The 10,862-nt window shown below is 38.2% G+C and overlaps 1 protein-coding gene across 1 annotated transcript in view; it reads left to right on the top strand.

Moving 5' to 3' along the window:
- The window catches only part of LOC107093614 (nck-associated protein 5-like), a 216,017-nt gene that overhangs the window by 15,512 nt on the left and 189,643 nt on the right, over positions 1 to 10,862 (top strand). Inside the window, exon 2 of the mRNA XM_015388791.1 lies at positions 3,238 to 3,340. Within this exon, the coding sequence (XP_015244277.1) occupies positions 3,238 to 3,340 (103 nt within the window). The remainder of the gene's footprint in view (positions 1 to 3,237; positions 3,341 to 10,862) is intronic.

Here is a 10,862-nt window from a genome sequence, read left to right on the forward strand (position 1 = left end):
CGTCCCCTCTGGTATTACTTCCCTTTTGCAAATATGTATTTAAAAGAAATTCCTTTCATCATCTTTTATTAATTATTCAGATGGAACAATTTTTATTAAACTATCAACAATTACTGTAAGTCACTTATTTAATTAAATCCCTGGTAATTACTTCCTTAGTCCCATATGAATTGATGATTGCCCCCCCCCCCTAGTGGTCTGGAGCATGCCCATTATATGAAGCTAGTTTGCAAGATGCACTTTATTGCTCTAAAGTTAAAATTACTAGTTACTTCTTCTAAAAAGTAACTCAGTTCGGTTTACTTTTTTTTTTGTAAAAATATACCAAAAAACAACAACAACAACAAAAAAAAGCTACTGAAGCCCTCAGTCTGAAAAAAAACAAAATTTTTTAAATTATCAAATTATGGTCTATATAAAGCTGGTGTTTGTGACATGAGCAAAAAAAATAAAAAATCATGTTCGTGTAGTTGTTCTTAATCCATTTGGCAGTAGGAAAACAGATCCTGACTAAGTCTTTTTAAATGTCAGTTGTAGGTGTGTACTTTATAACATGCCTTTATCTGGATGCCCTTGATATCTGGCCTTTTAGGTGTTTGGTTAATCTTTATACATTTTCTTAAAGACAGTCTTTGCCAGGTTTTTAGTATTCTGTAATCCTCTTTACCTAATTTTTTTAAATCCCAGTGTCTGTAGGGTTATGGAGTGACTTTTGTTCCATTATTGTTGCATGCAACAGTAATGTAAAAGCAATTCAGAAATTAAACTTAGTAAAAAAAAAACATTTTAATATAAAAAGGGTTTTGAGAGAAACTAAAATTTTGTTCACTTTTTTTAAAAATAAGTTTGTTTTTTATATTATTTCTAATATATATATGTACATATATATAACATTTTTCAAATTTCTGTTTTTCAGATTAAGTTTGACAAATTGTGCTCTTTTCAAATTGAGTTTCTAGATTACATTCACTTCACTTCTGAGGGCGGGCTGTCCTCTGGAATGAGGAGCAAAGATGCATTTGTATTGGTCTGCACAGATATCAACAATAACGGACAACAACATTTTTATTGGTCAAGGTACAATAGGCATCAAGAGTGTGCATATTTATTGTGATTCAAGTGGAAAAAATGTAATCTGTGAAATGCAAAATTACCCCTAAAGAAATAATGTCTTTAAAGTTTAATATCTGGATTGAATTTTATTTTCATCAATTATAAATTGCTGTTTACTTGCAACAATAATGACACAAAATTGACTCCACATAGAGGCCTTTTTTCTCCTTTAATCTCCATCTGGAAACCGAATCCCAATCCGAGCATGAACCAGCATTTCTTCAGCCGCTCAATTAATCACTCGAGAACCACAGCCAGCGAGACAAAGCAGATATCTGATGTTTCTGTGTCATTAAAGACATCACTGCCGACCCACATCCTGTTCACTGATTAGGCGACTCCAGCGCAATGGGGCGCAAATGTTGGGGTTTGGAAGTACAGCCATCAGCAGCCGAGCCTCGGCAGATTGACGTTCTGCAGCTTCATGTGTCGATAAGCCTCGGACCTGGCAGATCGGCGCTGGATGGAACGTGTCGTGTTGATGTGTGCTCATGTTTGACAAGTGCAGTCATGCTGATGAAGCCTCAGACGGGCTGAAACGGATCCAGCCTACAGCAGAGACTAAGAGTACGATTTGGGATGTGCACGGTGGAGAAGTGGGTTTAATGGCAAATGGCCAATTTGAAGAATACAATAAAGTTATGGAAAAAGCAAAGACCTCTGATCTATAAAAATGTATTAGGACAAGAAAACCATGATAAGCTGAAGACCCTCACTGCAGAAGGCATCTTACAATATTAGATCTAGCCAGAAAAAGTCTTTTTGAACTTGTTTTCACTTCGTAATAGTCTAACCAAGACAATAGCACTCTGTGAGACTTGTTCTTTTGAGAATCTTACCAACTACAATTGCCTCACTGCTCTGGCAGATAATTGCACTTAATTTGGGTAGAATTTTCTCAATATTAACCGAATCCGCTCTATGGTAGTATATCACTTTTTGGCTTGTTCCAAGATTGCAAGACTTTGTTAGATCAACAGTTTTTGCGTTGTTCTTCAGATGCCATGATGAAAGCTCCAATCAATGCGTCTGTTGAGGTCAATTGCTTTGTAACCTCTGTCACAGCTACAGGTTAATTTGCTGTTTTGTTTTTTTTTTTCAACTCAGTTTCAAGAAATGTTTCTTAGATTTCCGAGAGACTTTAAAGGGACCAGTCTGACGTTATGGCGCAAGGTCATAGCTGTCGATCTAACTTCTCTGCAGAAATTGTCCATCTTACCAAGTCGTACGATCTATATATCTAGTCAAAATATGTTTCGGATCTTGTTTTGAGATGGATATACTAATTATTAAATGCAATAATCTGCCAGTGCAGGAGAATAATTGCAGTTTGTACAACCTCTTTTTTGAGAACATATATGACTATTTCAAGGAGTCTTCAGAAGTGCAGTTGTCATCCTGCCATGACAGATTATTTCACTTTTTTTTAGTTGTATTTTCTCAAAAGAAGATATATAATCTTAAAAAAAAAACTGCCCATGCTTCGTATTTCAATATCAAAACAAGATTAAGATTGTAAAACCTGGTTACATGGACGGTTTTTTGCAGAGAGCATATGTGAAGGGGATGCTGTCATGGCCCTTTGGTCAGAAAACCACCAGCAGAATATTTACATTCAGGTCTAGTTTGCTTGCTCTTTATTTCAAGTGGAAGATGTTTCTAAAAGCTAACCTTTTCACCCTGTCCCTTACTGAATGAGGAAGCGGTGTGCTTACTCCGTCCCCAGTGAGTCTTTGTAAAAGAGTAGTATGCATGAAGTGAAGTGTTTTTTTTTCTGCTGTAGGCTCATTCAGGCCAGGTCCGACTGGTTCCCAGCTCTGTTTGTAAAAAGGCCTAGAAAAACAAAGGGGCTGAAGCTCTAGGGGGGGTTTTGGGTGGAAGGGCGGGAAGCCTGGGACAGAGTTGGATTGCAGCATTGGCCCTGTCGGAATCGAGAAGTGTGTCCGCTTCTCCTTTGAGATAATGAGCGTTACGGAAGCGGAGGTAGAAACTGAAAGCAGCCGCAGGTAACACCTCTTTAAATGGACTCTGATCTGGTGGTAAAGCGGAAACGTGACTTGCCAGACGTTTGGGGGCGTTCCTTGTTGACTTTTAAGCATGCCTCACCTTTGTCCCCCCCTCCAGGGCTTCCCAGGTGTGCGGATCACTGCTGGGCAGAGGGGCCATGAACAGACACCTGGGCAGGAGAGAGCAGCTGAAGAAGTTGTGTCTGGAAAGTGGCCTACCGGTAAGTCAGTCCCACTTTTAGACAATCTTTCTTGACTCTTAGCGACCAGAATCAAAGCTATGATTCATTGCTTTTTCTCTTCTCTCTCTGTGTCCTGGCTTTGGTTTTCTTTGGACTGCAACGTACCAAGGAGCAGATTAGGAAGTTCTCATAGTGTCAAGTTTCATTTCCTGCGTTCAAGCAACTCTTTCCCAGGAGAGATCCACTTTTGTTGGGTGTTAAGTTCAAAAACCCCTCCTAAAATAAGCATAAATCTCCCAGATAGGCCAAGTTTCAAACAGTGCACGCCTTAGATTAAAGCCCAGACATTGTCAAGCACTGGGCAGAACGGACAGCCTCCCAGTACCTGTTCTGGTTAAGTACACTAGTGATTGACAGGCTTATCTTAATGCTGGGCTGCTCCTGTGAATAACAGGGGGTGAAACCTTGTTTTGGCTCATGGCTGGAATGTCAAGTGCAGCCTTTCACTGTCTCCTGTGTTGTGTCTGTAGGAGCTTGACCCTATCCTGTTTGGAGCACATATCCAGTCAGCGTACAGGAAACCATAAATCAAGGGACTCCAAATAGTTACTTTTGATTTGAGAGGAAAAACACCTTAAACATGTTGAAAAGCTCAATTTCCAAAAGGTTTTTTGTTTTTTTTTTTTTTTTTTTTAGTTCCTGGCCGGCTTTAATGAAGCCGACGGAAGTCGGCTAACTTTATTGACTTGACCTGCTATAACTGCTTCAGGCCAACTCTGATAAGCAACCTGAAAGTCAAACCATGAGCTAAAACTTTGAACATTGGCCTAATGAATTGATTCATCTGAATCAATCATAACTAGTCTGCTAGGACTGCTAAATCTATGGCTCTTTTTTGGATCCCCTAAACACTATTCTCCAGTGGTTCCACTTGTGCATCATCGTCTTTTTCCAATAGTAGAGTTGCTGTTTTATTTCCCCAAGACTTTTTGTATGGAATGAAATTTGTTCCATAATTGTTACAAGCAAAGAGCACACATAAAAAGACTAAGTTTGCTGATTTCTCAATTTTTTTTATCCTTTTCTTTAAATATATTTTCAAATCTTATATTTCCAAGATTGAGATTTTAAAATCGATTACACCCACTTCACATTTTAAGGGCAGGCTTTGCTCTGGGCTAATTGGGGAAGATGCCTTTCTATCGGTTTGCCAGAGATGGCAAAAGTACTCACTTTCCGTACTTGAGTAAAAGTACAGATACTTGTGTTAAAAAATACTCTGGTAAAAGTGGAAGTACTGATTAAACTTCTTTACTCAAGTAAAAGTAACAAAGTACAGGCTTGTAAATTTACTTAAAGTATAAAAGTAAAAGTAGAAACCACTTTTTTCATGCCGTTGCCTACATTTTAAATGGATGTCTGCCAATAGGACTAGATCTCCGTTGTGTTCATTTTCAATCATTTCGTCGTCCATACTACTATGCTAACGCCACCGCCACCAAGCTGCAATGATTTGCCGCCAATGAATACCGCCGAATCTGTCGATTCATCTTGTAGTGGTGCGTCAAATGCAACGTAGATTCCCATCCAATTAGATTGAATTTGGTATTGATGACGTGAAAAATAATAACGGTAACTACATTGAAATGATTCAAAACTAAAGTTACAGATATTTGTGTAAAAATGTAAGGAGTAGAAGTAAAAAGTCGCCATAAAAATAAGTATTAAAGTAAAGTAAAAATATCAGAAAAATCTACTTGAGTACTTGAGTAACCGCAGAGATGGGAAGTAACGAAGTACAAATACTTCGTTACTTCCCATCTCTGCGGTTTACATAATAGTTTTTATTAATCAAGAACAAGTGTTTTTATCACGTTTGAACTCCATAGAATAGAATTTTATAAATGTAATTTGAAAAGAAAAATTATCATTTTTAAAATTAACAGTAAATGTTGAAAATATAAAATATCTGTTATCTGTATTAAATCTTAAAAAAATATATATTTTTGAGTTTTATTTCCGGACAGATGTTTTTAAATTCCCGTTTACAAAACATGCTATTAGCTTAAACCAATAACGGAAAAAAATAAAATAAAATATTTCCATATTTACAGGGATAGTAATAAGTAACCAAAACTTGAAGAAATAGGTAGAAAAAGAGAAATATTGGTTTCTAAAACTAACTCTCTTGTGTAACTCTCTTGTCGATCCTGAGCTAAAAAATCCTGTAACTTACTCTAGATAATGTAATTTACCCAGGCCAAGCAATACCTAATGCCAGCGGTGAAGGACAGACTGTGGATCACACGATGCAACCATACAACCAGTCTGATACTCTACTTATACCGCAGAGAATGCGTCCAATTTATGTAGAGTAACAGGGATATTCTGTGGTCCTTAACTTTCTGAGTCGTTCTGAGACCTACTAATCCAGTGATGGATTGATGGACTTGGCCTCGTTTATGTTAACTCATTCTATGGGCAGCTAGCTGACATCAAGCTAACAGACAGCTAGCTTTCGTCAAGCTAACACCTACAACTCTGCTCAGCATCACGTCTCATATTAAACTTCTGCGTTAGCTTGGTGCGTTCAAAGATAGGTCAGAGGGGTCTAACTGTTTAAACGGTTGAAAACAGTGCGGGAGACATCGAGAACATATAGGTAAAGTGCATGGGACAACGCATACCCCACGTACGTTACGCCCAAACATATATCCCTAAGCTTACTTTTGTTCCTTCACTGAAAAAAAAATGGTGATCAGATGGAGATATTTCTGATTGGGAGCTCGGCGGGATATAACATTAAAAATCGCGAGTATCCTTCGTAAGTTGGGAGAGTTGGAAAGTATGCTAACAATCCAGCAGGGGATAAAGGAAGAAAACAGGTCGTCTGCATGTGTGTCGCAGTTAACGCAGATATGCCCCGCCCCTTCCGCAGACACTCTGCTACACCTCTCCGAAATTATAGGTGATCGCAGACAGTGCCGCAGACATGAGGCCTCTGATTGGTCAAATCTATATCCACTCTACACTATACGTATTTCCTGTTTAGTACCTTACCGGCTTGTTTTGTTTGTATGATCGCAATTGCGGAAAATAACTCGTGAATTTGGACCAGCTAGAAGAGCGAGGTGTGTGAGAACGCTGGGACCCTTTTTCCATCTGGATCCCCTCTCTTTTTGGCCCTCATGTCCCTCCGTTGTCGCACAAATTTGTCCCCACTTCCTCACTGCCTTGGCCGTATCTAGACCCACAGCTTGTTCGCGATTGTCTCTCTTGCATTGTGCCGTAGAATAACATAGCCTGCGTCATACTTGCGACAAGCTCACTGCGACAACCCGCTGCGGGAGTATAACCAGCCCGTAAATGTCCGATTATTTCAAAAACTGTTACATTTGCATTGGCAGAATGCGAAAAGTATAAAAAAAAGAAAGAATTATCATTCTACAATAATTGGTTAAAGGTTTAGAAAGGGTGATGAAGTGTTCATCAGCGCAGATGAAGAGAATGCATAGCGCAACAAAAGATAAAGATAAAATCAGGTGACTGCTGCGACTGTTGGGTTGCTTTTACATAAATTCATTATGGTCCAGTAATTCAGTTCAATTAAAATATACGCCATGGTGTTTTGTTTCTAAGAGTTGTTGAACATGTTTATACCCGTATTCAATTTTTTTTGTTTAAATTTTTTTCTATCTGGCAAACATTTTGATTTTGAGGGAGACTATAGATATTAAGTTATTAGCTCATGCAATAAAGAATGCTGTCAGTAAATGAAAATGTATAAACCTTATTACATTACCTCACTGATTTAGCTTTTTGGATTTATATGTTAACAAACCAAACTACTTTAGAAACCTGAGAATTTTTGAACTTTTTTTATTTAGAGTAAGATCCTCTCTAAATATAGCTTTTAACTTCAGCGGTGGTCTTTTTTTTTCTATATCCGCTCAATTTGGAAAATCAAATCTCAATAAAACACTTATTTTTTTTTTTTCATTTTAGTACCTTTGCATCATTTATGATTCATGCAACACTCTTTTCTCTGTGGAATGCCCCTCTACCCCCCTGACTGTGTTGACCTACTTAAAGCAGGCTGGCAGCATATACCATCAGCTTTACAAAAAAAAAAAAAACTCCATGGAGGGGCCGTCGGGTTTCGCCGTGCACATCGTAGCATGACGAAAAGAGTTTCATCAGCAGGCGGGCATCAAACGATAAAAATAAATAGGGGCGATGGAATCAACCCAGCAACACGGCAGTTACGTAACCCCAAGTGCTGCCCCAGTTACTGTGAACATGACGGAGCCGGATAACATGATCCAAATCAGATGAATCGCTGACCAACTGTTAGATTAAAAAAAGGAAGAAAGACCTTAAATTGAGACTTTTCAGAATGTTCATGGGATATTTTGTATGAGGATGGGATATACGGTGACATATGTCATATGTTCTGTTTCCCTGGTGGAATATCTGTCTTCAATAGCACATTTTATGTGAATAAAATAGGTTAAAGTAAACGTTTGGCAGGTCCATAAATGGTTACAAGAGAAAGAGAAAAGCTGTTGTTTTTTGCTGAAATTCCTGAAAAAATACATACATCTGAAGCTCATATCCTCCCAGGAAAAGCAGCATTTTTTGGGAGTCTGTGGGTTTATCTGTGCCAGGGGCCACAAACAGCATGTGCCCCAATTTAAGGATGGACTAACAGACCAGATTAAACTCTATCTGGGCATTCTGCAACCAGGATTTATGCACATTTAACCAGCTAAGTAATATCAAATGAATTCAAGTGACTTGAGCGCAACAAATGAGTCTTTATATGAAGTAAATCATATGAAATATGTGCATATGCTAAGGAAATCCTTCATGTCTGTGTTGTTCACCATCAGATTTGCTGCAGAAATGAAAAGATTTTTGTAATTTTTAATGCTGGACATTCACCAGAAGGACTCGAGGCTCCTCTCTGTCCCACTATTACGAGACCTCAGCTTCCACACGCTCCTGCTTCTCCAATAAATCATAGGAAAAAAAGAATGGAAGGGCAGATTTATGTTTTTTTCTTTAGATGCAAATGACGCGCAGAGAAAAAAAAGGGAGAAAAAATGCATGCATGGATAGTCGGCTGGACAAATGTGAGCGTGCTGAATCATAAAGCCATACCGCAAACATGACCCACTTTCAGTCTCACAGCAACTCAAGCTTCTGTGTGCTCAGTTTGAGCAATTATAGCTGCAGTATAGAGCTAAAGCTGATAAAAAAAATAAAATAATAAATAAAAACAGCCACTGAACAGCAGACAATATGGTGCCATCACCCAGACGTCATCCTAAATGTTGGAGAAAATCAAACATTCACAAAAGCCCCCAACTGCTGCTGGGAATTAATAATAAATCAGGATGCGTCTCGTCTCGTCAACTGTGTCGTTGCAGCATTGCTTCCAGACTTGCTCTGTTATCTCGGCTCAAATGATGGAAGTACTCTAAGATCTGATGCCAAGAAATACAGAAAATACGTTCAATATTTGATCCAAAGAGGATTGAAGATCTGATCATTTAATTAGGATGAATGCTTTAATTTAAAACGGGGAATCCGTCGCCAAAATGGGGCAACAAAAGAAATGATTTGCAGGCTACGCTATAAGAAGGTGAACCTTAAAGAAAGATTTAATGTGGACTGCGTGTATTTGCAAAAAAGGTTTAGTCAAACAAAGTTTTCAGAAAAAATAAAACATTTTAGTGGCTATCCTTTAACACTTTTAATTCTAAATTCAACTACTTTAGGAGCTGAAAGTGTTCAAAGAAGGAGACTAATAGTTTGTGACTAATTTGGTCCCAAACGTGACCAAAACCACGGTGACCCCGGTCATTTATATATATTCTACTTTAAAGGGACCCAGTCACGCACTATAACCATGTGGATTCCATCAGATGGATTTTAATCTTCCTTTGTTGGAATGAATAAACATCTATTTAGACTTTTTGGCTCTCTTATGCTGTATTCTCATCGATTGCGAAAGATTAAGCGACTGTTTTATATGTTATTCCTATGTAATGCGTTTCTAGATGAGAGCTACACAATTAGTGCAAAAACAGACCCTTTGAAAATGCCTGCTGGACCTTAAGAAGCGCTCAAATTCAAAAATCAGAACTATTCTGTCAATTTAAGTTGTGTGAATTATTTAAGGACTGCATGTGGCAGTGACATGGGGTGAAGGAAAGCAGTGGAGACCAGGGTTTTTAAGCCAAAATGAAAAAAAAAATTAAATAATGATAATAAAATAACATAAAATAAGAAATGGTCTGTTAAGGTTTGTAGATAGCTTTTAAAAAGCCATCTAAATTTAGCCCATAGAAGGATGGCTTTCATCGTCATCCTCTTGTAGCTCCGGACCTGGTCCCAGCCAGCCCCTGCCTCTGCCCAGCTCTTTTGAGATCTCTGCCTGGTCTCTTGCACAATGCTTTTAAACAGTTTTGGGTCAGATAGACAGACGGATACCATGGAAAGCAACCATAATCCAACCATAGCTTCTGGATTCCCTGAACTCAAAGCATCTCTGGAAGATGTGGTGGAGGCAAGAACTCCTGCGACAATGCCAGTGTTTGACTTTCTACAAAAAAAACAAAATAAAATCATAAAAAAAAAAACACAACAAGGTGACTTTCTCTGTAAAATTCTGGTGTGCCAGGTTCAGTTGAACAGACCAATGGAACCGATAGGCAAATGGCGTTCCTCCTGTTTTATGACGTAGTAAAGTGGGTGGGCTGTACGCACTGTTTGTGACATAATTTTGCGAAATGTCAAGCGCAGCATTTGCCTTGTGTATTGTTTAGTGTAAACACGCCTTTAAAGTTTGACACAAAACATCACTGGTGGCTGGGTTCCCCGCTTCTGTAAAAAATAAATGCTAATTTGGAATACATTTCAATTACTATTTTCTGTATGCAACATCAAGTTAACATATTGATTAGATTTTTACCCTAACATGTAGAGGGGTATAAAAAAGTTTTTTCAATTACAATGTGAATTCATACAAAACAAATCATTATATTAACTTGTTTTGTACTTAATACTGAATTAACAAAAGATGAATAAGAATATGTGAAACATGGTTTGTAATGTTAAGTGATGTTAAAGTGTCATTACAGATTGTCAGGTTGTGTGGAGGTTTTGGAGGACCCAAATGTAGAGACGAGGAAGGTAGAGTTGAGTTCTTGTAGGTTTACTGTCCAAAAGTGGAAACTGAACCAAACATCCAAAATAACAAGTACAGAGAACCAAAATCTAGGAGACATGCAGGAAAAATGGAAATGATGAGGAACCAGCAAACAGTGACTGAACATGAGGTGTATAAATGGGAGACTAAACAATGACCAGGCTAATAAGCAGATCGGGAGCAGGTGTGGACAGAGGAGCCTAGAAGGGAGCTAGTGAAAAAATAGACTGCCACAAGAGGGCAGCAGAGGGCAAACAAGAAATACCTAAGAACTCAAATACAATCACAAATAACTATTTTATGGCTTTATTAAACTGACTCCAATAAACTAGAAAACACGGAAAG

The sequence above is a fragment of the Cyprinodon variegatus genome, unplaced genomic scaffold (genome assembly GCF_000732505.1).
Source record: "Cyprinodon variegatus isolate N-32 unplaced genomic scaffold, C_variegatus-1.0 Scaffold435, whole genome shotgun sequence".
NCBI lineage: Eukaryota > Metazoa > Chordata > Actinopteri > Cyprinodontiformes > Cyprinodontidae > Cyprinodon > Cyprinodon variegatus.